At 44.9% G+C, this 27,937-nt stretch overlaps 1 protein-coding gene across 6 annotated transcripts in view; it reads left to right on the forward strand.

The window, feature by feature from the left end:
* The first annotated feature begins 2,834 nt into the window (after positions 1-2,834).
* TOX3 (TOX high mobility group box family member 3) overlaps positions 2,835-27,937 on the forward strand; it is a 105,844-nt gene continuing 80,741 nt past the window's right edge. For 3 of the 6 annotated variants that reach the window (XM_077898445.1, XM_077898441.1, XM_077898443.1), the window contains exon 1: positions 4,111-4,274. In XM_077898445.1, the coding sequence (XP_077754571.1) occupies positions 4,188-4,274 (87 nt within the window). In that variant the 5' untranslated portion in view covers positions 4,111-4,187. Of the gene's footprint in view, positions 3,065-4,110; positions 4,275-27,937 lie in introns of those variants that run through there. The other 3 variants (XM_077898447.1, XM_077898448.1, XM_077898446.1) reach the window with 3 other exon arrangements.

Genomic DNA, 27,937 nt, shown 5'->3' on the forward strand with positions numbered 1-27,937 from the left:
AGTTTTCCCGTCATGGTTTCTCTGCTTTCATAAAAACGATTTATTTTCACTGAACCTCTTAAAGCTTTTTTTTTTTTTTTTTTTTTTTGAGATTCCTGGATCATACGTACTGTTCAATTGGAAACATCAAGCTAATAAGACTGATCATTTTGACTCAAATCATACAAAAACCTTACGGGATTTTTCTTATGCTCAGAAGTTGCATTTTCTGTATAACTGACTCTAGTGCTGTCCTTCTACATCAGTAACTGTTAGCACTGTTCAGCATAAAATCAAAGCATGTTTAAGATATGTTCTTGGAGAAGTTTCTTCAAACTCAAGGCTAACCTAGTACAAAGGAAACCTTTGTCTGTGGCATTTCAGAAACAAATGCTGACAGCCTGAAAAAGGTGACACCCTTAAGATGACAAATAGCATGGCAGCTACAATTGCATTAATGTTTTAAAAGGCATCATTCTCAAGTTTTTAATGGATGGGCTTCAGATCCACCAGAACCCTTAAAATTAGGCAGTATTCTGAATGCAACAGGGAGGTGGATCAGATCAGCTCTAAAAGAAAAAACACAGAATTCTGGTTTTGTTGTATACAAGAGATCTAAAGCAGCAGAGTGCAAAAGAGCCCCCATCCCCACCCCACCTCAGGTAGATTGTTCCTATATATCCACATGAGAGGTCTTGGGTTCACTCTTCTCAAGTCTTACCTTGACGGATTCCCTTGGGAATGCTTTTCCACTATTAAAACATCTGTTTGCCCTCCCCCTCTTTCCGCTTCTCCCTCTCTCTCTCCTTGCCTTTCTTCCTTCTCGTTGTTCTTGCTTAAATGGATATTAATTTATTGCAACCCCCCTGAGTACCAAGCACGGTGCAAGGTTCTTGGGATACAGCCACGATCCAGCTCGGGCTCTTGAGCAAGCATGTTCAGCACTGAGCTTTCTTTTACAAATACCATGAAGGTGCAGAGCCAGGCATCCCTCCTACTCTATGTGAATTTGTTTATCAGATTGCTTCTCTCCATAGCGCCGGTAGCTGTGTCAGGACAGGTGAGTGGATGGAACAGGGCATGAGTACATGTGTGTCCACAGATGTGTGTGTGTGAAGGACTGTGACGGGTCCAAACCACAGCGGGTTTGGAGGATTTCCACCCGTGTCCTTTGGGGACCCTCTTTCTCATTCATGCGTGCCTTAAAACAGTGTCTGGCACAGGAACAAGTAGCTGCTGAGTGCCTGGAGACTGTGGGCAAAGCCCTGAGGTCAGCAGCCTTCCAGAATGACCTGTTTCTGTTCCAGCAAATTTTTATTTCATTCTAAATGCTTTAACATACAGATCTTCAGACCCCCTCAGTTTCTTTTTCCTCTCCTCTCTTTAATCAAGGTCTACACTCAGAAATCACTTACCTTGCCTCCTAAATCATCATCATAATAAAATAGTGACTGATGAATATCAGTCCCTTCCCAAATATCCCTTCCCAAAGGTATTTGCATCATAACAGGGAGAGGGATTTTCAAAACAAGGGCCAAGAGGTGGTACTGGATGTGACCCAGCATTCCTAACTCCTGGGAGCCTCCTGGGACAAGGTTGTCACTTCAGTCTCCAGTGTCTACTGGAAAGGCTCAGGGCTCCATGCAACACATGAGCCCGCATGCAATTCCCATTCTCGCAGCTAGTGGGGTTTCCACGGTGAATATTTGTATTCTTGATCCTCGAGTTCTGATTACAGCGTCAGGTTGAGCCTCTCCGTAACTTTGATTATACTTCCCTTCATCCTGTGTAATCAAGCTCAGATTGCTCCAGATGCACAACAGAACAAGCACAAGCACAAGGTGGGCAATGTACACGTGCGATGAAAAACTCTGCTTCCCAGCCTTTTGGGCTCCTGTTAACAACTATCTGGGAAAAATATATAATTTCTTTTTTGGTACCTCGGATCAGCAGGCTGCCCCTCTCCTGCGGCCAGATGCTGCACTATATATGCCATTGTTAAATACTAATAGTGAAACTTAAAAGATGTTCTCTTGCGAGACAACAGGTGGCCACTGCAACCTCCAGCTCTGATTGGTGGAAAGGCCACAGGCGCCCAGTGGCCCAGAGAAAGGGCCTCCACTTCTGCGTTTCAAGAACCTGCTCAATGGGGTGTTGTCCTGATAATATCTCAGCTCGCTGCCAATTTGTGCAACCCGCTGGGCCATTAGGGAGCGCCGCTGGGTTGTCAACGTTAAATGGAGACCGGGAAGAGAGGACCTAAGCTTTTTCGGGAGGGGGGATTGGAGTCAACCCAGGGACAATGTGAACAGTTGTTCCTTCCCTGAATACACACCGCTCTCTCCGGCGGTATCCAAACACACGTTTCGGCTAAGAGAAGAGCAAATACACACACTTTCACCTAATTGACGTTTATTTTTCCTGCTTGGTTCCAGAAACGTAATCTTGGGTGAAGGTACATACGCAGGTGTCACCACGCTGGAGAGCCTACTTTGGAGAACAGAAGAAGTGAAAAGCAACCCATTCGGTGCTTGTCTGAAAAAGTTCAGGCCGCGGGCCAGCAAAGTGTGCTCGGGAGACGAAAGTGTTCGCGAGTGTCCGCTAAGATATTGGAGAATTTCTCCCTTCCGGTTAAAGCAGCTTCCAGATCACCAAATTGGGGAGGGGGGCTAACTCTCACCGCCTCTCCCTAACGTTCTCGTCTGGCAATAAAGTCACTTCCCTTCGCCAAGGCTGAGGGCCAAACTCTCAAATTAACCCAAAGCAATAAAGGGGGGGGGGGTGGAGGGAAGGAGGGGGAGGGAGACACACACACACACACACACACACACACACACACACACACGAGATGTAGCTTAAAGAAAGAGAAAGAAATAAAGAGGAGGTGGGTGAGTGCAGTTTGAGGAAGTTAATCACCCAGAACCTTTTAGGAAAATGGGGACATTTTCTCTCCGAGAGCAGTGAATGATCCGCCTAGATCCAGTTACTCAAATGCCTTCCGAATACAAACAAGAGCAAAGGAAACACGAAGAGAACCGACACGAGGCTTAACCCGGGAAGCTTCGAGTCTGCCTACCTGTGAAAGGTCAGGCCCCAACACCCCTCCTGGAGAACACCACAGGTGTACCTGGGGGCCCGGCCCCGGCCCCCGGGAGGCCCTCCCGCGGGCTGGCTGCCGGGGAGGTGCCGCCGAGCAGGGGCCATTCGCGCGGGAGGGCGGCGGAGGGCAGGCGGGCCGGGGGCCGGCCCCACGAGGGACAAACGGGGCGAGGGGCGACAAGGGAGCGGACGGCGAGGGGACGCCGCGACGGGAGCCGGGGGCCGGGCGCCGCGGGGCGCGGCAGGGGGGCTGGGAGGGCCACACCGGGCACCGGGCCGGCGGCCGAGGCTTGGAAGGGAGCGAGGAGCGCTCCGAGGCATCGGGGACAAAGAGGACCGGGAGGAAGGGAGGGGGGCGAGGTGGGGAGCAGAGGGGCCCGGGAGGGGGAGCCGCGGCGCGCGCGACGGGCGCTGCCGGGCTGCGCGGGGCGCGGGGCGCGGGGCGCGGGGCAGGGGCCGCGGCGGGGCGGGGCGGGCCGGGGCGGGCCGGGGCGGGGTCGGCGCGCCCGGGGGCGGGCCGGGCCGGGGAGCGCACCGGCGGGGCGGGCGGCGCGCCAGCTGCCCGCGGTGGGAGGGGCGGAGCGGCGGCGGCGCGGGGAGGGGACCGGCGGCGGAGCAGGAGGGGGGAAGGAGGGGAGGGGCCGGGCCCCTTGTCTCCGCCGCTCCTCTGCTCAGTCCGCCCGGGAGGAGGAGGAGGAGCGGGGCCAGCCGCCGCCGCCGCCGTCCCAGCCTCGCCCCGCGCACCTGAACTCGCCGCGCCGCCCGGGCCCCCGCGCCGCGCCCCGCGCCCCGGGCGCACGGCCCGCGCGCAGCGCTGCCTCGGTGCCCCGGCGGGGCGCGTCCCCCGGGCCGCCTCCCGCTCTCCCGCGGCTCGCGTGGCCGCGCCTTTGTGTGCGGCGGCCGCGGCTCCCGGGCTCCCCGGGCTCCCCGGGCTCCCCGGGCTCGGGTCGCGGCGCCCCTCCGGCCGCGAGCCCCTCACGCGCCGCCCGCGGGCAGCCCCGGCCGGGCGCCCCCGACGGTGGATCTAGCGGCTGCGAGGAGGCGGGCAGCGGCCCCGGCGAGCCCCAGCCCCGGCCCCCCGGCCCCCCGGCCCCGGGCCCGGCTCCGGCATGGATGTGAGGTTCTACCCCGCGGCGGCCGGGGACCCCGGCGGCCTGGACTTCGCGCAGTGCCTGGGGTACTACGGCTACAGCAAGGTGACCGACCGGGCCGGGGCCGGGGAGCCGGGGGGCCGGGGGGCCGGGGGGCCGGGGCGGGGGCGGGGGCCACCTCCCCATCCCGGGCGCGGGCGCGCCCCGCTCTCCAGCCCCCGCCCGCTGCACTTTTCTCTCCTGCTCCGCTCCTTTGCCTCTGCGCCCTCGTCCCTGTCCAACTCTCCCACTCCACTCTTTCTGCCCCCTTCCCCCCCCCTTTTTGTCCCTCTGCCGGCGCTCGGCGCTCCCTCCCCGCGCGCCCCCACCGCCAGCCCCGCCGACTCCCCTTTGCTGCCCCAAAGAAGCGAAGAGCAGCCCAAGGACCGAAGGAGGGGACACGCTTGTGATTCTTTGTTGTTGTTATTAGTAAACACGGTCCCAGCGCCCCTGAGTTGGGGAGGGGGGTGCGACGCAGGAGTCCCCGATCTCGTGGTCCGACGACCTCGCCGCCCCCTCCCCCCTCCCCGCCCCTCTTACCTTCCCCTCGCACTCGAGAGCTGGACCCGGGGCCGCTCGGGGGAGGAAAGGAACAAACTTTTGAGCGTGCCCTGGATTGGGCGGGGGGCGGGGGGGGGCGAAGTGTTGGGACCCCCGCAGGTGGCCTCTGCTGCCCTCTGGCTCGGGCGCTTCGGACCGCGGGACGGAGGTGCCGGCCCCTCCCTGGTTAGCGCGAGCGGCTTCTCATCTTTCGTTTTTTGGGGAGGGGTAAGTTTTGCATTTCGGGGAGATCGGGTTTGGAGACGTCCACACCACGCGCGGGGTCACCCCACCTCCACCCGGTCCGCCCCGCCCCCAGCCCCCGCGCCAACTTCGAGGACCGCGCGTCTCAGGTGGGCGAAGGTGGGTCTCGCCAGGGCAGCGGGCGCAGCTCGGACCCGGCGAGTCGGTGCGGGAGGCGCAGCCCTGCGGCCGGGGCGGCGCGGACTCCCCTTCCCGGTCCTTCCTGAAGCCCCCGCGGCCAGGCTTTGGAGGAAACATCACCCCGAGGGCGATGTTCAGAGAAAGAGCTGTGCTCTGGATGGCCTGTGCCTTTTGAATGTGGTTTTTCTTTCTCCTTCCCCCCTGCTCCTCCCTCCTCCCCCCCCCCTTTTCTTTCAAATCGTAGTTTGTTTATGATTGCTTGGATAACAGAGGAGGAAATAAGGAGCCGCTGAAAGAAAGGTGCTATACAAAACTAATGAATAAATAACAGGAAGAGGAGGAATTGTATCTAGAGAGTGAGGAACAGTTTGCTGTGCCCCGTGGCTGATGGAGGCTCGTGTTCCTTTCTATTTGTTTATACTCCGTTCCCAACTCCAGTGGTGAAGTTTGTGAAAGACCATTGGGGTCTCTGTGCCTCACCCCTGTGTCCCCGTCCCCCAGCCCCGCGCCTGGCACCGCGGGCCTCCCCACCCCCCCACACACACCAAGTATACAACGGAGGGACATTATTCAGGGTGATTTAACCCTTTGGTGGTGCTGGGGGGCGGGGGCCGGGAGGAGGGAGTTCATTCTCTCAAAATTCCCAGAGTGGTAGGTTAAGCGTTGAAAGAGAAGCAAGAAAAGGCCTATGGCAGGGGCCTGGGTGAAGGTTTTCGTTTCTGTCCTCTGATTTTGGATTTACTCAGGTTATTAAAAGCGTTAAAAAGTCCCCCTTGTATGCTCAGTTAGGGACTTAGGCAGCCTAATTAAGTATGTCGTGTTTCTGAGAATCCACCTAATTGTTCCAGTGGGGTATTATTTATCTCCTTACAACTTGGCCTGTGTATGCAAGCCTTGGAGAACCGGGCATGCTCTTATTTTTGGAAGCCATTACCTTGCTTAATGTAACTACTTCTTTCCCTGATTTAAGATCAGCAACACTCGAATGACACCAAAATAGAAACCTTTTGTACTAATCCAGTCACTGCAGTGCGTGGCAAATCTCTCTGTTCGCTGAGATCCCAAGGGTACTTCAAGGGACCAGAGGAAATTGTGGGTGTTTTGTGTGTGTCTCTTTTTATTTATTTATTTATTTATTTATTTATTTATTTATTTATTTATTTTTTTGAGAAAAGCTATTTTGAGTCCATTTAAAGTCAGAACATTTCCTTCAGGAGGGTATAGAAAGCTCGAAACCTGCCGTTGTTTATTGAGATGCTTGTTCAACTTCAGGAGTGAGGATGCAAGTTGGTTTACTGTCATATTTTCTTGATGTAGCTTTTTGCCTGAAATAACCTGGTTTCTTAGTAATTCAGCAGTCTGGTGGTGGTACGTGCTGCGTGTACACCAGATTTACAAAAGTCAGGCACAGCACTTAATATTGGTAGAAATTAAATTGTACTTAGTCTAAGGGGTGTTTGCATTTAATTCCTTGCAGGTAAAAATACAATAATCTTTCATTCAAGTCCCAATACTTTATCTTCCTACTCTTAATTTCAGCAGTGAAAAACCCAATTTTATTCCCGGTAATTTTTCTTTATAGGGAGAAAGTAGTAGAAGAGGAAGTATTAACTTTATGGGTATAAAGCAGCAAGTGCTAATTAACGGTTTATAGCATTTTGTTTCACAGCTAACTTGTGTGTCTGAAGTGGTACTATTCAATGCAGATCTGTATAGAAAATGTAAAAACTAGCATACCAGGACATGCATCTATTTTGTTTGGAAATACCTGTAATTATTAATCTCTGAAGTCTTAACTTTCGATGACATGTATTATCATTCTGGAAATGATGGGTTTCAAAGCAAGTATGTTTCTGCCCTTTCTTGTTTTAATGACCATCTGGGAAACTTTCGAAGAAGAAATACAGAACCCTCTGCTCCAGGCTTAACAAGTGAAAAGTTAGTGCTTATCTTTAAATTTATTTACAAACCGTGAATAATAGGGTTTCATTCATTTCTGTCTTTAACAAACGACCAGAGTCCTTTGTATAAATTATATGTATGTATTATCTTTACATTCTGTGAGTATATGGATCCTTTTTAAATGTCAGCGTACAGAAAGTGTACTGTCTATGGAGAATGGATGAAAGAGTTTTGAGGGTTCAAAAGTCGTTGAAAGTAGGAGAATAACTTCAAATAAAATATAGCCAGGATCATTAAAATCAGTTAATAATTCATGAACCAGCCACTGATGTATAAACTTACAGTCATCTCTGCTTTCTAAGGGCTAATTTCCATTTTAATTTCAAGTGGAAAATCTACTGTTTGAACATTTCTTTTTCTGATGTGGCTAACAAACTAACACCTATATTTAAAAAAGGGGGGTTGGGCTTATGTTGCTCAAGTGCATTAGGGACCCACTCTGTATATACCTGGAAATTTTTCTTTCCCGGGGTCCTTTCACCTGTAAGAAGATAATATGCATCGTATCAATAAGCATGTAGTTGTCAGAAGTCGGCCACCCCAAAATAAACTATTGTGTTGAAGGTGGGTGTGAGCCAGGTGAAGTCACACAGTGTGGGTTACTAATGACCAAACTTTAGTTACTAGCTTTTCCTGCATATTCTTAGGTTGTTTTTTTTTTTTTTCAAAATCTGGCAATTGACTTCTTATCCTATGCAGAATAGTCTTTTTGTTGGTTTTACTCCATCAGTCCCAAAGCTTGCTTTCTAAATACTATATGTGTTATTGATCACTCTGCTTAATTAAGATGTTCTGATGTGAGTGCTTTTACCCTAACCCTACCTCCTTAGGGTTGGCCTCTCTACCTTGGTTGGCTTGAAGATGAGAAGACCTGAAGGGTCATTTGTCATTTGTCTATCTTATTGGAGACCATGGTTCGCATTGAGAATACACTGAGAGGGGTATTTGACTGAAACTCTTCTTAAGTTGATACCTTGCTCTGGCGTGAAAACCAATGATTTCATATCTAGGGCCTTGGTGTCTGGAGGTGTTGAATTTTGAGAGCAGATGGAGAGATTTTCATATGAGGTCTTCCAATGAGATATTGAAGCCATGTTGTGAAAGAGATGTAAGAGATGTAAGGTTTTTCTAAGGCCCATAGAGAAGGGGTCATAAAAGCAAAATGCCTCTAGGGACATCCAGTTAACCTATCCGAAGATAGGATTTGTGGTCAAGTGGAGAACATGGCCCATTTAAAGAGGTAGCCTTGTTCAGCACTTGCAGATTGTTGCCATGCCAACGTTCGGGCCCAGTATCCACATTTTGCAGTTATTTTTCCAAGAGAATGATAATCTGAGTTTTTATGTGAAATATCCTGAATTTTAAATGTTGGCAGCAAATTAACATATTATTGAAATCCTTATGTGGGACCCTTAAAACATGCTTGTGTACTGCTTCTTTACAGTTTTTGCAAACTCCTATGCAGATGAGGTTTGGAAAGTCATGTTTTAATAGGTCATTTATGGTTTATGTTCAACTATGTGGACAGTTCCACACTCCATGTCCCAACTACATGGACAATTTAGTTGAATGAGTGAAGGATGTAAATCTGACCACTTTTGATGTAGTTCTCATTGAATAATTTGAATTCCGTCATTCATTAATTTTAGGTCTGCAGTGGAATAGTTCTAGGTCAGGGGTTGGCAAACTGTGGCTCACGGGTCCCACTGGCCCGGTGCCAGTGTTCCTGTTTAGTTTAGAGTGAAGAATGGTTTTTACATTTTTAAATGGCAGAAAATCAAAAGAAATGACATTTCATCACTGTGAAAATTACACAACACTCACATTTGTGTTCATAAATAAAGTTTTATCAGAACGCAGCCCCACTCATTTGTTTATATATCATCCGTGGCCACAGTGTCAGAGTTGAATAGTTGTGACAGAGACTGCATAGCTTGCAGAGCCTGAAACATTTAGTATTTGTCCTTTTACAGAAACAGTTTGCTGACCTCTGTTCTAGATAATCAGAACACTTGATGGTACCAGGATCTTCCTTTGTTCAAAGACTTGACAGTAGAAAGAAAATCTAGTTAACAAGATGGTGTAACTGGGAGATTGCTATTCCAGAGACTGTTTTCCTGAATGTTTCTAAAATGTTTCTAAAATGGCTAGACTCTAGCTATGGTAGGAGTGGGGATGGAGGATTCTCAGGCTCACAGCATTACCCCAGACTAGTTCAGTAAGAGTCTTCCAGGATGGAAACCAGGTGGCAGTGTTTTTAAAGCTCCCTAGGTGATTCCAATGTGCGGCCATGGTTGAAAACTTTGTTTTTAGGCTGAGGATCCTCCTTTGGAGTAAGCAACCTTGAGGGGCAGTAGAAATAGGTAAGGAGATTGGTGATTGCTCTAAAGTAGACAAGACTAACAACAGAGTCATTGGTTCCAGGTTGAGAATCAGGGCCTTTTCAGGACCTCAGCAGGTCCCAAGCACTGTTGATGTGGTTCCCCTCCACATCATGTCAGTCGTTAAAATGGCTTTATCCACATCCTGCATTTACTGTGCTATGACATACTAGTAATATACCCTGTTGGAGTTGATGCTCATTAGTTGACTTATATTTACATTTTGTAGGCATCTGTTAGTTTTAATTTTGTAGTGTGTGTGTGTGTGTGTGTGTGTGTGTGTGTGTGTGTGGTGTGGCCAATTAACTTTTTCTCTCACGTTTTAAACATTTTCATAGGCCCCTGAGAAGCTCATACTTATAAGTGTCTAGTCTTCACCAACTAATGGATAAAATAGTCCTTCCAACACTAACTTGAAGGTTCATAAACTGACTATTTGCCACCCATTTTGCAAACAGGGAATAAATATTGATGAATACCCTGTGTCCACTAGAGGCTAATACATAATAAGCCATAGAAAATTAATTTTAGGCTTTTAAGATAAAGTCAATGAATGTATGTGGCCACAACATTTAAAGTAAGGTGTAGATATTTTAAGAACTATCTATTTTGGGTCACAGCTGTCAGGGGGATGCTAAATACTTGAGGACTTATTTTATCTAATATGTACCAGTAGTTTAAAAAGTTCCATTAGTTGTCTCTCTCTAAAAATCTTTGCATGTAAATCTAGATTTTCAGCCTTTTCCCTCCCTCCCTCCCTCCCTCCCTCCTTCCTTCCTTCCTTCCTTCCTTCCTTCCTTCCTTCCTTCCTTCCTTCCTTCTTTTCTTTCTTTTCTTTTTCTTCTTTCTTTCTTTCTTTCTTTCTTTCTTTCTTTCTTTCTTTCTTTCTTCTTTTCTTTCTTTTTTCTTTCTTTTCTTTTCTTTCTTTCTTTTCTTTCTTTCTTTCTTTCTTTCTTTCTTTCTTTCTTTCTTCCTTTCTTTTCTTTCTTTCTTTCTTTCTTTCTTTCTTTCTTTCTTTCTTTCTTTTCTTTCTTTCTTTCTTTCTTTCTTTCTTTCTTTCTTTCTTCCTTTCTTTCCTTTCTTTCCTTTCTTTCTTTTCTTTCTTTTCTTTCTTTTCTTCTCTCTCTTTCTTTCCAGACATAATCATAAATCTGGCAGTCCTGGACCTGTTCCCTTGCATGGCAACATGTTCCTCTCCACTCTGACTTTCTCATACTCCCTTGGAGTTCCTCTCAAGTCCCAGGAGGCCTTGAGCTTGAAAACTTTAAGAAGAGGTAGAGTTAAACAAGTGACAGATGTGATGCTCAAACCTAGCGAAGTGGGGTTGCCTTCACTGGAGAAATACAGACCCCAGTATTCCTTACAGTATATAGGGTAGTAGGTGAATGGAAAAAAGTAATTTGTTATCATATTACAGAGCAGTGTTTCTCAAACTTCAGTGTGCTCAAGAATCATCTAGAGAGCTTTTTTAGAACACAGACTGTTAGACCTTACCCCTAGAGATTCTGAATCCTGGGGTCTAAGCTGGGGCTCCCACGTGATGCTGGTGTTGTGTTGTGAGTAGCATGGCACAGAGGACTTCCCAGTGGTAAGGTAAAGAGTTTGTTCTAAGGGTTTGTCAGAATGTTTTGGGCTGGGATGCCTGGGTGGCTCAGTGGTTGAGTGCCTGCCTTTGGCTCTGGGTATGATCCTGGGTCCGGGGATCAAGTTCCGCATCAGGCTCCCCATAGGGAGCTTGCTCTTCCCTCTGCCTGTGTCTCTGCCTCTTCCTCTCTCTATCTCTGTCTCTCATGAATAAGTAAATAAAATCTTAATAAAAAAAAGAATGCTTTGGGCTGTAGGTAACAGAACACCCAACAAACACTGGCAGATAGCATTAGGACTTTTGTTTACTGATAAAGAAGTCTTTAGGTAGGCAGTCTCAGGTTGTTTTGGTTGAAGGCAATCACGTCTTCAAGGACCCTCTTTTTCTTTTTATTCTGCCATTCCTGAAGTTTCAGCAACCTCCTCATGGTCACAAGTTCGCTGCCACAGCTCCAGACATCATGTCCTCACATGATAGCATGGAACATGGAAAGCAAGGTCATGGTGGGGGTGGGAGTGATAGCAAACCTCTGTATATCTCTTAATAAAGAGTAGCTTTCCTGGGAACAGTTCTATTGGGCTCTTTTATTTATTTATGAGAAATGGATCACATGACCACTCTAGGCCAGTCATTGACAAGATTGCCATGATCAGCTTAGACTAATCTCATGTCATTCCCTGGGGGCCAGGCACATTGTCACATGAGCATCAATACTCTTATGCTCTATTAGCAAGAAAGAAGGCCTTTGGAAAGACAATGGCTCTACTACTGAGCACACATGAAGACTTTGGAGTGGGCCAACGGTTTGGTTGGAGTGAGTAAGAATCTGAGCTTTTGCCTAGATTAGGGTGGAGCCCGAAAAGAGGTTGGGGGTGGGGGGACCAGGGAGGATGCCACAACCAATGGAGTGGTGTGAGAGAATTTGAACTAAGATGTGAAACATGGATGGAAAGGAGGGGTGTGCACGGGCACTAAGTAGTGCATCTCCCTAACTTAGGAGGGAGACAGAGGAGCCAAGGTGACTCAGAGTGAACTGGAGCCTTGGATAAATGGTAGGACCTGAAGCAGAAGCAGTGAGGTGAGAGGAGAAGCTAGTTTTGAAGGAAAGCTAACGCTGACATTGGATATTTTGATGGAATATTCCCACAGAGACATCATGTAGGCACTTGCACCAGTGCACTGGAGTTCAAGAGAGCACTCAAGGCCCAGGAACCAAAATGGGATTCTTCCTGTATATAGTAGAGCAATAGAAATGCAGGTGACTCCCTGCCTCCCCGAGTTTCCAGATTCACCTCCCCACCTGGTGGGGCAGTGTGTCAGGAAGTAATGTGTGAAACTCAGAAAACTTGCAAATCCTGCTGTCTCATTACAATAATGGTATAAAAAAGGAATATTTGTGTGTGTACCCGTGCACATGTGTGCATGCACACATGATGGTATATTTTTTCTATCTCAATAGTTGTTTGGGAAGAAACATTTTTAAACTGTTGTTAAGTGGAGATGATGGAAAATTTATAAGAATACAATTTAAACTGTATCAGCCATTTATGAATGAAAACATTTCCTGTCTTTTCTTTATGTAAGGGGTACAATTTCAAATTGGATTTCATGATGTTAGCAAAGTCATGAATATCTTGGAGCATCTGTTTTGAGTGTGCTTGATGAGGAAGAACAGGATTTTTGCGAAGTATTCTTATAGATAAACGTATTTGGAAGATGGATTGATTGAACTCTTAAAAAGAAAAAAAAACCCAAACTCTGTTTAAACATAAGCAGAGGCTTTTATTCAAGGTCTGCATGAGCTTGATAGGCTTTATCTTCACCCTTCGTAGTAGATTATTTTCTTTGTTTCCTAGGTTTGTATCCTTAATCCCTTCCTCAAGGAGGCCATGTTCTCTTAAATATGTTCTATGCTTGTATGAAGCACATCAAACATGGGGAAATGGCCCTTCTCTTATGACCAACATTCTGTCTTTAATCTTAATTTGATTTTATTTCGTTTATAAAAGAATAATTTGAATGTCTTGGTAATCCAGAAGTTAAAACAAACTGGCTGATACCAGGAAGTATTTGGATTTTCTCTAAATACATATTTGAATGATACGATTTCCTTCTCTTAGAGATGCATTTTAAGGTAGGCCTTTTCTATTTTGCAAGTTGACTGTGGCCTTTTCCACACTGACTGGACTGTTTATATAGAAGAATTGTATTAGGGGTGCCTGGGTGGCTCAGTCGGTTAAGCAGCTGCCTTTGGCTCAGGTCATGATCTCAGGGTCCTGGGATCAAGCTCTGCATTGGGCTTCCTGCTCACTGGGGAGCCTGCTTCTCCCTTTCCCTCTGCTGCTCCCTTGCTTGTGCGCTTTCTGTGTCAAATAAAATCTTTTTTTAAAAAAGAACTATATTAAACGTGGTGATGGAGGTGAGTTTTTTTTAAATATTCCAAATTGATGTGATGTCAGTGACAGTACCATATTGTGAAAATTTGCAGCGATTTGCCCTCTACTTTGTAACGAGCGAGGGATTTGTTGTACTGTAGAATAATAACAATTTTACCCTTTCTTTTAAAAATTTTCTTAGTATAAGAGGTAGAAGTCCCAAATGCTGACTGAATAGAAAACTTTTATGAAGTATGTATGATTGGTTGGAAGTTGATTTCCTGGGAAAAAAATGAGGTAAACTTTACTAGAAATATTGGATACTCAAGCATACTCAGTAGATCCGTCTTGCTCCTCCTTTGTGCCTGTTTGTCTTTAATGAGAAACTCGACCCTTATTGTTTGGCTTTTATATAAATTCTGATAAAAATGTTTAATCAAGAGGTAGTTAAAACTGTTGTATTTGATTGAAAATCCTTTTGATTGCAAATGGGAAAAAATCCTTAAACTTTTAATTCAATAGAAAAGGGATAGTGAATTTTGTCTCCGGTCTGGCTGGACCGAGTTTCCAGGGATGTTATCACCACTTCCTTCTGTTAGCTCTGCTTTCATCAGCTTGGCTTCCCTGGCAGACTCCATTCAGGTAGTAGGAGGGTGTCCAGAAGTAGCTCCAAGGCACGTCCCCACAGCTCAGCCTCCCTGAGGGACAGATTCTTTCCTATTTGCTCGAGAAACTTCTCTGGATGTAGGCTCATTGGACAGACTTGGGTCCTCTGCCCATGCCCAAAGTCACATACCTCTCTCAGGAGCAGAGACAGGTACTACCCCTATGGGGATCGCTATCCCCATGGAAACCACGTGGGCTGAGAGTCTGGAGCAGTGCTTCCCCAAAGGGAGAGCAAAGTTTCTGCCTCATTGGGAGGGGAAGTGGAGGCGGGTAGGAAAGAAAGTCCATTTAAATGCTTAGTGAAGTAAAGCCTGCCAATTTTGAAGATTTCTGAGGACTTGAGTTGTCCATGCTTATTATTATTCTTTGTGGAAACCAGAAATAGCCTGTGTTTATTGAATAAGATACAAAGATTGTCACTTTTTAAGTATTTATTAGGAATGTGCTTCTTGTTAGGGGCTGACATTGGATGTGGTTCACCTTAAGAAACCTCTAGTTTAATAGGAGAGCAGGTGTGTGCATGTGAGCATTCATGAAATGTGTGTGTGTGTGTGTGTGTGTATGTGTATGTGTATGAGAGAAAGATGGGGGGGAGTGCAGAATATAAGTGAACCTAAGGAGATACTCTAGTAGGTAGAAGAGCTCCAGGAACAGATTGGTTAAGAGAAATGGCTTCTGAAGGGTGTTGTGGTCAAGTACAAGAGTTCACAGAGGCTATCAGGTTTGGAATAGGCAAGTAGGAAAAGGAGATGTTAGAGAAGAGAAGGCCAGAGAAGGAATTCTAGGCAGGACTTCTGCATGAACATGACAGGCTAGCCAGGGTCCCTCTGGAGACTTTTGTAGGATGGTCCCATGGGACAATGCATTTCATCTGTGTAGAAGTATCCTTTGGTGGGAGATGTGGGTGTGGAGGCATGAGCTTCTGTGGTCAAAGATCTGAGGTTTCACCAAACAGATCTAGTTAAGGATGTGTGCCTGTATGGGGGGGGGGTACATCTGCTTGCGCGTATAGGTGTGTGTTTCCATATGTGTATGTATGCAAGTTTGTGGTGTATTTGTATGCAGAGGATGGCCGTTTGAACGGAGTGGGGGGGAGGAAAATGAGAGTGTATTTTCAATACTGTACCTGAGAACATTTGAAGGAGAAATTAAAAACTCACAAACAGAGAGTGATTTAATGATGGATGGATGGTCTGTTGGTGTTGGAATGAAGGCTGTTGATAGAGGGAGATTAGCCTTGAAAGTCGGGTAACCCTTTCTTTGAGCTAGTCGAGCAGGAGAGGTTGGTTGAAGATTCAGATACACATTTTAGTGGAAAAGACATGGGGATGGAGAGACACGGGGACAGAATGAGAAGGAGGGAAGGAAGAAGGGAGAGAGGGAGATGAGAATGTGAGGGGGAATGGGTGGGGGAGTTGTGTGACAAGCCCAAGATCCACCCTGCCTATTTCTACCTGGGATCTGGCCACTACTCCCTCTACTTAAGGACTGACCGCTTAAGACCATCTGAATATCTAAAATCTACCGCTGCCCCGCCCCAGCCTCCTCTCACTGTTTCATCACTTAATTCATAGCATGTATCCCTGTTTGAATTTTTCGTTTATTCATTTATTCATCTATTTCCCATTTGCCTTTTTCCACTAGCATGTAAAACTCCGTGAGGGTAGGGACATTTGGTGATCACTGTATGCCTGGCATCTAGAAGAGTGCTTACTTAGCATGTAAAGGAACATGTGATATGATGCGAGCTAGAGATAAGTAAGAATACAGTTGAGTAGATCTGGTGATAGTTTAAACTTTGGATAAACGCATGTTGGACCTACTATGCACCGGATACTTGGAGACAGTGGGAGTGCAGTGGTGAGGAGTCACCTGTCCTGTTCTTGAGGAGCTGGCCTGTGGTTGTACTGATAATCTCTGAGAGACGTTTTTAAGCTTAAATTTTATTTCCAATTTCCCCTTTCAGTAGTTCCTGCGCTGCTGACAGGGAAGGAATGATGGGTGGTGAGGATGGGGTGGTGAATCTTGTTTACGCAGGAATGAGAGAGATACAGGGGTTGAGAGAAGGGGAATTTGAAAGGACTTTTCTCAATCCCAAGTGTTCAGGCTGGTCAGGGAAGATCAAACGGTCAAGGACAGTGAGACTTCAGTAAAAGGCCAAGAAGAGTGTGCTAGTTAGGATTGGCCAGCAGAAAAACAAAAAAACAAAAAAACAAAAAAAAACTTGAGTAGCAATGGCTTGAATGAGGTAGACATCACCTCTCTTTCCTCTAGTGAACTTCAGAGGTAAGTAGTCCAGAGCTGTTGCCACATCATAGACAACTGGGTGCCAACCTACCTCTGCCTTTCATGTGACCCTTGCTTGACCCTTCAGGGTAGAGCTCCAGTTGGCATCCATGGTTCAACATGGAGGGAGGTGATGGAGGGAAAAGGAAGGTTTCCAGGAGCTGTCACATGACACTTGCTTATTTCTCACTGGCCAGAACTGAAATGCATGACCACACCTCTGCCTTTAAGGTATCCAGGAAGTGTGGTCTGTATTGTGGCTGAGCCATGTGCCCAGCTACGTACGTCATTGCTGTGGAAGAAGAGATGAGTGGACAGAGACAAAGTATATACTTCAGCAGGTGCTTGGGAGCGAATGATGGGTGAGGTCCAAGAAACCCTTCCTGGGTATCTTCATGTTTGAGATTTTTATGTAACAAGTACAGCACTATATTTTGGTAACCTTTTTCAATATTTTAGTTTTCATCTGCTCTCTGGAGGGCCCCCTTTTGGTGATGCACCATGACAAGATAGCTTTTCAGTACTTTCTTCACTCGGGGTTCGTATTTGGGACATGCTTAAAATACCCAATGATTTATGTTCTTCTTTGCAGAAACTGCAGATCCTTATGTCCTGATGTCCTGATTTTAATTGATTACCCGTATTTCAGGCCCACATTTCTCTTCTTTTTAAAAATACCTCTTGAATTTTTATACTGCCATCTCTTCGGTCCTCACTGTTTTGAGTAGTTTTGAGTATGGGTCAATCTGCAATCAACGTTTTTTAAACTAGATTTTTTTTTTTTTAATTGATGCTTTTTTTTTTTTTTTTTAAATCAAACCCAGCCTACCTCCAACGTCACTGGGTCTCCTTCCCTAGAAACCTGAGTTCTTTATGCTCTTCCTCCTTGGTTCCACCACTGGCCAATTTTGTTAGTCCTTGACTGGTGTCCAATGTTGGCTATAAAGACATGTCCTTTGTCCTTGGCACCACCAACACCCTCAGTCCCTCCTCCTTTTGCTGTGTATGTTGTATCAGCCCCCAGGCAGCAGCATTTTTCACCTTGAGGGTGACTGAACTCAAGTTAATACCGTCCATTTCCTTGCTAATGACGGATTACTTGGGTCCTTGATGGGTTATGGTTTTGTTCATCCATTGATTCTCTAGGACATTCTCTACCACGGAGAGTCCAATACTTCTACCATTGCAGTCCAGCCTGTGCTATTCTCATTTTTAGAAGGGAACTCTGATCTTTCACTTTATGTGGAACATTGCTACTTTGCTCTCCCCTCTTGACTGGGAACCAGACTGTGGTTGATTTTTCCAGACCCCGGGGCAGGGTTTGGGGGAGTGGGGAGGGAGAAGAGCTGTTCTGCTGTTTGGGATAAATGCTTCCCACAGTGCTAATCCCTTTCTGACTGTTACATATTCTTGGTTTTACAGGCAGCTCCCTTCTCTCCCGTTTCCTTCCCACCAGTGCCCCAAGTATCTTCTAAGTGCCCCCCCAACTATGGATTTTCCAGGTTTCAGTTTCTCACCTCCCTTGTGATGGCTTTTGCTCGCTTCTCATTCCATCCACATTCTGATACGCTTCACATTTTTGTTTAACGCAGGTTTTCCCCCCCTCAGATAAATGTGAAATGAAGACCACTACAAATGGAAAACCCTATCACTTTTTTCACATAGAAGAAAATCCTGAAAATAAACACAAGGGGAGTAAACACCATTATCAAAAGCTTACTGGAGACCTTGCTTGCCTAAGGCTTTGCCCTCTGTTTGTTGAAAAGGGAGATTTGCAAGTGTGAGGAAGGTGTTGAAGACCCGTTAGCACCAAACTGAGACTCTGTCTTTGATTTCAGGAGTGCGGTGGGGAGAGCTTGAAAGGAAATTCAAAACAGAATGACTTTCTCAAGATGTAATTAAAGGCTCTCTTGGTTTGTTGTCTCTGTACCTCCCAGAGCTGTGTTTCTCCTACTGGGACCCATATGCAAGTCAACTAGGCCTCTGGATGAAGTGCAGAGCCACTGGTCTGGGGTGAGCCTGAAAATTGGCATTGCTTGTACGTTCCCAGGGGATGCAGGCCACTGGGCCCACTTGGAGTTGTAGAGTCCCAAGAGAAAGGACCATGCACATTCACTCGTTCACCTGACTCAGTGGGCCCCTGTTAAAACACCTCTCTGAACAGTTCCTCAAACCAGAAATCTTTACCAAGGGTTCCACGTCGTTCTACCCAGACCCTCCTTAACACCCTGCAGGCTACTTCTATTACATTACCAAAACTATCTTTCCACTCTTTCCCAGGGAGCTCCGCCTTGCCAGATCTCACTGCATTCATTCATGCAAGAATATGGAGTGTCTGCTCAGGCTAGATACTGCCCTAAGCCCTGCGGTTACACTTTTCTGATGACTTCTTGAACTCCCCTCTTCCCACCCTATTCATTTGTTTCCCCTAACCTCCCATGTCCTGGTTCTCTACAACTGTATATTTGGATGCCTCTGATTGCGTTTGCTCTGTCATCTTGTCTGCCTTCCTGCCTCTTCCCATGCACTTGGGGGAATACCTTCCCAAAGCTTGATGTCTTATTACCCTTTTGCCTCTTTATTCTTTCTGCTTTGTATGCGAATCTTGTTTTCTGCCTTTAGCTACTCAGTCTCTGGTACTGTTTGTATCAGTTACCTATTGCTGTGAAACAAATTAAACTTTGAGGCTTAAAACAAACAAGCAAGAAACTTGCCTCCTTCATGCTGCTGCCAGTCTGCAGTGTAGGCTGGGTTCCCTTCTGTGTTTGCAGTCAACTGCAGGTTTGACTTCGCTTCTAGAGGTTGACTAGCTCCAGCGGGGGCCTCTCCTTTCTCCTGCATGGAGTCGCTGTCCTCCAATATGCTGGGGTATACTCAGGAGCCCTCCCGGTGACAGCATTCTCAGGAAGACTTGAGCACTTGAGCCCGCAGACCTGTCGCAATGTTGCTTCTACCACATTCTGCTGTCCTGAGCGAGTGGAGAGGCTGCCTCGCTGCGTCGACTCAAGGGGAAAGGAAATAGATTTCCTTTTCTTCAGGAGAGGAGCTTCAACAATCACATCACAAAGGGGTGCAGATACAGGAAAGTGTGGAGAATTGTGGCGCTTTTTTGCACTTTTCCCCAAGACCTCAAATCCCCACGCCTACCTTGATCTGCTTCTCTTACCTCTTGGATGGTGGGCAGCTTTCTCCAGGCTTCTACCCTTTCATGGTCTGCTGTTGGTTCAAGTCCAGTATGAGCCGTGGGACAACCTGCTTCCCCACCCCCACCCCCCCATCTTTTTTTAAACAAGATTTTATTTTCGTTATTCATGAGAGACACACAGAGGCAGAGACACAGGCAGAGGGAGAAGCAGGCTCCCTGTGGGGAGCCCGATGTGGGACTGGATCCTAGGACCCCCAGATCATGAATTGAGCCAAAGGCAGATGCTCAACCACTGAGCCACCCAGGCATCCCCTCTATGTCCCACTTCTGGTTTAATCCTCAGAAGGATATCTTTCTATGCTGTCATTTTCCTCCTCAAAACATTTCCAGTCTCTGGTCTTTGTTCATAGCTTTCTCAGACTTCCCACCTTTATTGAGGCCACATTGACCTACCATTGGTATTACTATTGATGTGAATTTTTTAATATTGACTCATTTTTATGTATTTTTTCTTTTTTATGTTTTTGAAATAATTTATTTATTTATTTGATGGGGTGGAAAGAGGAGCAGAGGGAGAGAATCTCAAGCAGACTCTCTGCTGATTGCAGAGGATGTCATGGGGCTCCATCTCACAACCCTGAGATTGTGACCTGAGCCGAAACCAAGAGTCAGGCACTTATCTGACTGGGCCACCCAGGCACCCCTACACTGACTCATTTTTAAATTTATACCACTATTGCCTAAGGCAACCTTGTATAACTTGTAACATGAAAATACCCGTACAATAAATGCATAATTATGAACATTTTACAAATTTATTTATATACCAATTAAATTAGTCCCATATGAGTAATAGATATTGAGAGAACTGGCTACAGGATAAATCACTATGTCTTCAACCTGACATGAGAGACCTTCCATATCTAGCACCAAAGTTACTGCATTAAGGAGAAACAAAATTCCTTAGAAAAAAAGCTGGTGGGAAAAAAAAAGAAAGAAAAGAAAAATGCTGGTGAATTTTCTTAAATTCTGCTCAGGGTCATTGTAGTGGTTATATATCAGCACCACAAAGTAGGATTGCCTGTCTTAATATTTTTACATAGTGCATAGACATATTAGTTGTTTTGAAAATAGTAATTTGAAATAGCTATTTTTCCTGTCCCTCAAAGCCCAGTGTTCATAATAAATAACTTTCTTGGTAGCATAATAGCCTTGCCTTGTCTTCATTAATACATTTTGCAAGTATCCTCTTCAATTCTGGCTTGACTTAACAGGTTTCTAACTGCCAGTGGGCCAAAATCATATACTATGTATTCTTACTTTTATGGCTTGTCTCTATCTCAGATTCCTAGAAAACTCTGTAATCATGACATATACTGCTTTGATCATCTGAGCTTGTCTTCATAGTTAGGCATTTTGATGGGGTAAGATGGTGGATTGCAGTTACTTTTCCCCTTCCTCCACATTTCTTCAGCCTGCATGGTTATTAGGGAGAAACTTGTGGAAGTTCAAGGCACAAACCCAAATAGAGTTCAAGGGATTCTGATGTAATGAGAAATGATTCTAGAGTAATGAGAAGAGTAAGAATAGTGCTAATAGAAGACAAGAAGAGTGACAATAGAGGAGAATGATCTAGAAGATTCTTATGTAAGGGAGAAAGACAAAACAAAAACGGTGTCCAGTTGTGAAGAGAAAAAAGAGATGGTGTATTTTTAAAACATGAGGCCAATTCATCCTGAAGTTTGCAGATACTTTGAGAGACAGCACCACATCATTGCTTGATTATAGTTAACTAAAATTTCCTACCGTGACATAACCCATACAGGTTAGAATTCAACATTTGGGAAATTTTTTTCTGATGATAAATTTTGCCATCATGCTTAGTGATTGACACAGTATTTTTGTCCTTTGGTTTCTTATCAGAAATTATGGTCTTGAAGTAGGCTGCTCAATCTTTAGTAAAGCTCTGTTGTAAGAAATAATATATTTATGGCAAATGGGCTGAAGAGGACTCCGTGCCTCCATTCAGATAGGTATCCAGATAACCTGATCTGATGGGGGGCTCAGGATGGTGCACTGTTGTGAAGGCCCCCCCCAACAGTTGACTTCACTGGGTGTCTGTCGTGTATGGAATTAGCACCTTCACTTTGCATTGAGTAGAATTATGAACAATATTTTAGTGAACATTCTGTTTTTGGACTCTAGAGTATAGCCTATTACATATCAGAGTGTCCATTTTTATAGTGATTTACCAGAGAGTTTTCTTAGGTTGCTATATCAGGAAGAGCTGAAAAAAGTCACTTAGTTTTATCTTATGAGGATTATTAATCTTGTCATTCTCGTTTCTTTCCTGGCATTAGCTTCCAAGAAGCTGGGGTCCCAACATGAAACCAACATGTAACTGACCACAGTAGTACCTGCATTCCTGTGTACTGGCCATCCTGGCTTTAGTAATAACTTTCTTAATTTTATCTTTTCTTTGCCTTGATTCTTATAAATATTACCCCTCCTTTTAGAAGCAAAAATGCTTTTGAAAGTCACCCCCAGGTCCTTTGTGGAGAAAAGCAGGTTGTGAATAAATACTTAAAGTACTTATAATTGCAATGAATATGTTTGTATAGTGTCAAGAATACTTACCTTTCTACGAGAGAAATTTCCACTTAAAAAAATGAAAGTCTACTTGTGTCAGTGTCATAAAACTAAAAAGCATGTCCCCTTTTGGTCTTTTTTATAAGGATGAATGCAATTCTCAATTTATAGATAGCACTTCTTAGAATTTGTTTCTTATGGGTTGTTTCTGCCAAAATTATGGAATCTATTGAAATGATGAAAATGGGGAAATTGGTACATTCCCTGAGCCATTAAAGTTTGAGCTCTCTTATTATTTAAAAAATAGTGAATTCCTGCAAGTTCCTATCATGTCACAATTAGTATCTGTTTTGATTGAGGAAAATGTGGTTTTACCAAGACTGTGCTAAGATTAGCCAAGCATTGGGGGTCCATTGGACCAATTGTCAAGTGTTAACTGGTCTACACTTGTATCCCATGACCTATGAGTTGGTTTCCTAATGGTTGGGAAGAGTTTCCATCCTCACCGGGGACATTTGTCCTTTGAGAAAGCACTGCTGACTTGGCATAGGGAAACCTGCCTGGTGCTTTGTGAGCCCTGCTCAAATTAAAAGAAGCAGTTAACTTGTTGTAAAACCAGCCACCCTCTTAGATTGATTTCAAGTGACTCATGGCAATGCAAATGCACTTCACCATTGTCTTGGGGTCACTGTTTTGTTTAATCAGCTTCCTGAAAAGTGGAAAATTTTATTTTGGTAACTTTGGAAAGCAGCCTGATTGATTCCTGCTTAGGTTGCTGTTGGTTTTATTTATCTAAGGTTAGGCCTAAGAGGTCCTTTGGATTTTGATGACTTCAAATATCGAGCAGTTGGCAGGCTGGCAGGGTGTGAGGGCGGAAGTCTGATTTGAACCCATTTCCACCACTTTTTGGTGCTGTGATCTCCAGCACATTCCTCAGCCTCTTGGTGTCTTCATCTCTTAAAAATGGGTATTTTCCTCTGCTGGGTGCTGGATAAACAGTGGGGAATGAAACCGAGAAAGTCCGGGATGCCTGAGTGGCTCAGTGGTTGAGCATCTGCCTTTTGCTCAGGGTGTGATCTTGGGATCCAGGATCGAATCTCACATCGGGCTCCCTGCATGAGCCTGCTTCTCCCTCTGCCTGTGTCTCTTCCTCTCTCTCTGTGTCTCTCATGAATAAATAAATCTTAAAAAAAAAAGAAAGAAACAGAGAAAGTCCTGCCCCATCACATTTAGATTCTGAGGACTTATAAACCCGCTTACCACCTAGGGTTATTGTGGGTAAGAAACTAACTGTGTGGACAATCCTAGCAGTATTTACAGCATAGAATTGTTGTAAATATTGACTATAACTCTATATGAAGCACTTTATTAGTGTTAGCTGTTGTCATCATTGTTATTGTAAGATACTGTTATTATCCTAAGATCGGGTAAATTTCTTAACATATAGATAGATTGCCGAACATAGACAGTGGGAGAAGAATCTTGCCACAGAATATTCCGATGTTTTAACAGAACTCTTTGGAGGACTTCACACTTTGAGCACAGATAGGTAGACCCTCTGTTCTTAACATATAACTTGTGCAAAGTTTCTCAGCTTCGGCACTATTGATGCTGTGGGGCTTTCCTGTGATTGGCGTATGTTTAGCAGCACCCCTGGCCTCTACTTACCAGATGCCAATAGCACCCGCAGTTATAACAACCCAAAAGGTTTCTAGGCATTGCCAGATGTTCTTGGGGGGAGGGGCGGTATGTGCAAAATTGCTCCTGCTTGAGAACCACTGAGCTTGAGGAATATTTCAGAAAACTTTCTAGTTTTGCCATTTAGAGAGTGCTAACTGGGATGAGTTACTCCTTTGTTACAAAGGGCATCTGTCTAAATATAAGGCAGTTATTTCTCTAGGGCCCTGGTGGAACTTAAAGGAGCCTCCATCGTGGTGTGTTCCTCAGAATGGCTAAGAAGGCCAGCGTCCACTCCGAGGAGTGGGTGGCCACCCGAGAAGGAGGCTCCAGGGCCAAGCGAAAGAATCTACACACCTGTCTTGGCACCTGTAACTGTTTCCTTTCATTTTGCATCTCTCGAATTCTTTTTGGGAGATAGTAAAAAGGTCTTGACTTTTTAAAGCTGTGTGATCTAGAGGATTGAGAAGAGAAAGCCTGTGTTCATTAGAGAGAATAATTGACCATAAACTGGGGAATTGGCTCAATCCGTTAGGGTCTACCCGTGTCTCTAGGTGCTTGAACTAAGTCAGTCACAAAACTATTTGGGATGAATTGTGAAAACACTGATTACTAGCTGGTGACTAGTTCTGTGCAATGACTGTATTAGAATACTAGATAGCACCTGGCTATCAAGAATATCAGTTTCTCATCCTGTTTCTTTTCATTTGGGGACACACGGAAGTTGATTATTTCCTGTGTCTGGTCAATCCCAGTTTATCTGCTGCTTATTTTTTATTTTATTTTATTTTATTTTATTTTATTTTATTTTATTTTATTTTATTTTATTTTAATTTTAGCCTTGAGTCATATGAACCCTAAGGTCAGAAGTCTTTTCTTCATTTATTCCTTAAATATTTCTGGAATGGCTACCCTGTATGGTGTGGCTTGCATAGAAATTTAAGAAATCATCTTGGCCTTCCAAACTGGCTTCCAGAGAGCAGTGACCATATCTGTTTTGTTCTCTGCTCTGTCTACAGCATCTGGCACCGTGCCTGGTGTGTAGGAAAATTTCAACAGGTAACTAATTATAAGATTTCATGCTAATGTTCAGCGACCCTCGCTTAAAGATTTCATAGGCTGACCACTTTACAAACTTTTTGAACCATTGGCAGGATGGCTCAAGGAAGCTGTAGCATTACATTTAAAAGGACGAATTCTAAGAGCATGTATGGTGGTGGTCCAGCATTATTTCCCAAGCAGTAAATTGCAAAGTGTACCTGGTTGATCTTTTCCAAAGCAGTTGTCGCCATGACCCTTCCCTCTCCATCATGCCTGGAATTCCCAAAGGAAAGGGGGAGTGCTTGCAGACAACAATGTCCCCTCTCTGGCTGTGATCAGGGTTTTATTGTCAGGAAATCCCCCTTTTCAGGGACTTCATTGTCCGCATCCTCTACTAGCTCTCTCCCATCCCCCCCATCCTCTGCCAGCCAGCGATTTCAAGGCTTTATGGAAATGAAAAGTTGCTCTTCTTCACAAAAAAGATTGGAGGAGATAAAGTGATTAACACTTATTTTGTTCGGGAATCCATCCGAGCTACCATCCTTGAACAGTCATTTTGGCTTGTTGGAAGGGTAATCTCTTTCAGAAACATTGGACAGAATTGACCAATTCATTATGTATGTAAGTCTGCTTAAGAATGTTTAATTCAGTGAGCCCTCGTCTCCTGGCTTCTTAATCTCCTGCCTTGGCTATTCTGTTCTCTTTGAGTTTCTGCAACTCATTTCTCCCCTGATTATTGAATCTTTCCCTGGACATTCCAGGCTTGGTAGACTCTCAATGAATAGATTTATGGTGGGGGGGGAAGTCCATACTCTCTTAGATGGTTGTCGACTGAATTGTTCTGGGGTAATTAAATTGGGGGAACTACAAATTTAGGCAGTAAAGTATGAGAGAATGCCTAAGCTAGTGGGAATGTTGGAGAAGGTTTTTGCGGCAGTGGGAGATTTTATTTTATAAAAAGTAGCTGCCTTGGACCTCACGGGCAGCTTCTGTACAGCCAATTTTGGAAGATGTAAGTGAAAGCAAATGGACATTTGTTTCGTTATGGCAGACCAAGATCTTTGCCACTTACAAGTAGGAACGTGTAATTCAAATAATTGAATTTGGGGGGTAGCTTTCAATGGGAAATAGTACGTGTTTTTAAAGTTTCTCTTTCTTTTGCGTTTACCTGGCAGGTGTGTATTACAGTATTGCTGCCCTTATCCCCAGTAGAGAAGAAGGGAGTGGGCAAAATATAAAAATGATGGAAAACATGAGGGTGTGTGTGTGTGTGTGTGTGTGTGTGCGCGCACGTGCGTGCGCCTGCACTCCATGGGACTCACATAGACTTCCAGCAGGAGGGAAAGGAACCTGAAAAGAGGTCCTTTCTTTGGTTGCTGCCTTTGTGATTCATGGCTCTACTATCTTCTGATAGCAAAGAAGCCATGAGATAAATTCATAAATGTTGGACAGTAGCCACTGATTTGAAATTAGTGTGTGCCCCTCTAGGTGTAGCTGATAAAGTTACTGGTGGCAGGATGCACGCTTGCTAGCAAGTGACCAGGAAGCCTGAAGTAGAATTTGATTTATTATTTTATTTTGCTGGTGCTATACTGTCTTAGTAATTTAGGTAGGTACCCTGGGCTCAAGATAAGTTTTCTTTCCGTTTCCTTTCCAGTAGGAGGGCTTCAGGGAAAGGACAAAAGAAATTTCAAGGAAAGGAAGAAACAACTCCACAAAAGTACTCAAGTCTATTACATCATAATCCACAGATAACCCATCCCCCAGACATCAACTTCACACATCAGAAAGATTTTCCAATCACCTTATTTACTGTATCTGCGTAGGTGCTGTGGGATCAGCACACACACTCCCAGTTAGGTTTTGCAATTTTATTTAAAACACACACACACACACACACACACACACATACACGAGCACCTGGGTGGCTCAGTCCCTTAAGCATCTGCCTTTGGCTCAGGTCATGATCTCAGGGTCCTGGGATTGAGTTGCACTTTGGGCTCCCTGCTCAGTGGGGAGCCTGCTTTTCCTTCTCCCTCTGCCCCTCCCCTTGCTTGTGCTCATGGGTGCTCTCTCTCTGTCAAATAGATAAATAAAATCTTTAAAAAGAAATTAAAAAAATTTAAAACCCCTCCACCAACCTTTTTTCCCTTAAATATTTTCCTTTTTAGAATTTTGAAACCAGAATAGGACAAAGTAGACTTTTTTTCTTTATAATGGTCACCCCAGCTCAAGAAACCGATTTGGGGGAATTTTACCTCAGTGGAAGAACTTCGGGGCACATGCACTAAGGGGTAAAAGGATCATGCAAGGCATGTGGTCAGGAAAAGCAAAAATGGGGATTCTCAGAGAGGAGATGGGGGAAGAAAGTTGAGGGCAGATTTTGGAAGGTTCTGGGCTGTCATACTTCAGAGTGTGGGTTTTATCTTTTAGGTACCTAGTAGCTCAATGGGCATAAAGGGACATGCTGAGATTTCTGTTTTGGAAGACTAGAGCTGGCATGAAGGGGCCCACCTGGGAGAGGAGGGGAGAGAGGAGTAGCCAAGTGTTCTGGTCCAAGAGCCTAGTCCCTTTCAGCCCTCTGCGGGAGGAGGAAAGGCCTGGAAGCCTCTGTTACCTTTATGTCTTCTTCAGTGAATGCTGAAGTCTTCTGAAATCTCATTAGGAGACTTTGTAATCATGCACACGTACCCGTGGTGATTTGAAATCATTTGCATTTACTGCTCCATACATGTAAATCATAGTAATTTTAGGAAGAAAAAAAATCACAAACATCTAAAAAATTCATTTGAATTCATTTCTCAAATTCCATCCTTAATATACTCTTTTCTTTCAGACAATCTAATGTCCTACCAGAATTAAAAAACAACAACAACAACAACAACAAAAAAAACCCCTGAACTAGACCACTTTTAGGCCCTATTGGATTCAGCAAGTTATTAAATTTCACATCTTCCAGGGTTTTATTTTTTTCTGATGCCATAGTTCAAGATAATGTTTTTTTAATACTACATGCAGAATTCCAGAGATTCATAATAGCTTATGACATCTTAATGTCCACAGTGACATTCCACTGGTCATATCCAACTGTGATAAAC

Source organism: Canis aureus, chromosome 5 (genome assembly GCF_053574225.1).
Source record: "Canis aureus isolate CA01 chromosome 5, VMU_Caureus_v.1.0, whole genome shotgun sequence".
NCBI classification, from domain to species: Eukaryota; Metazoa; Chordata; class Mammalia; order Carnivora; family Canidae; genus Canis; species Canis aureus.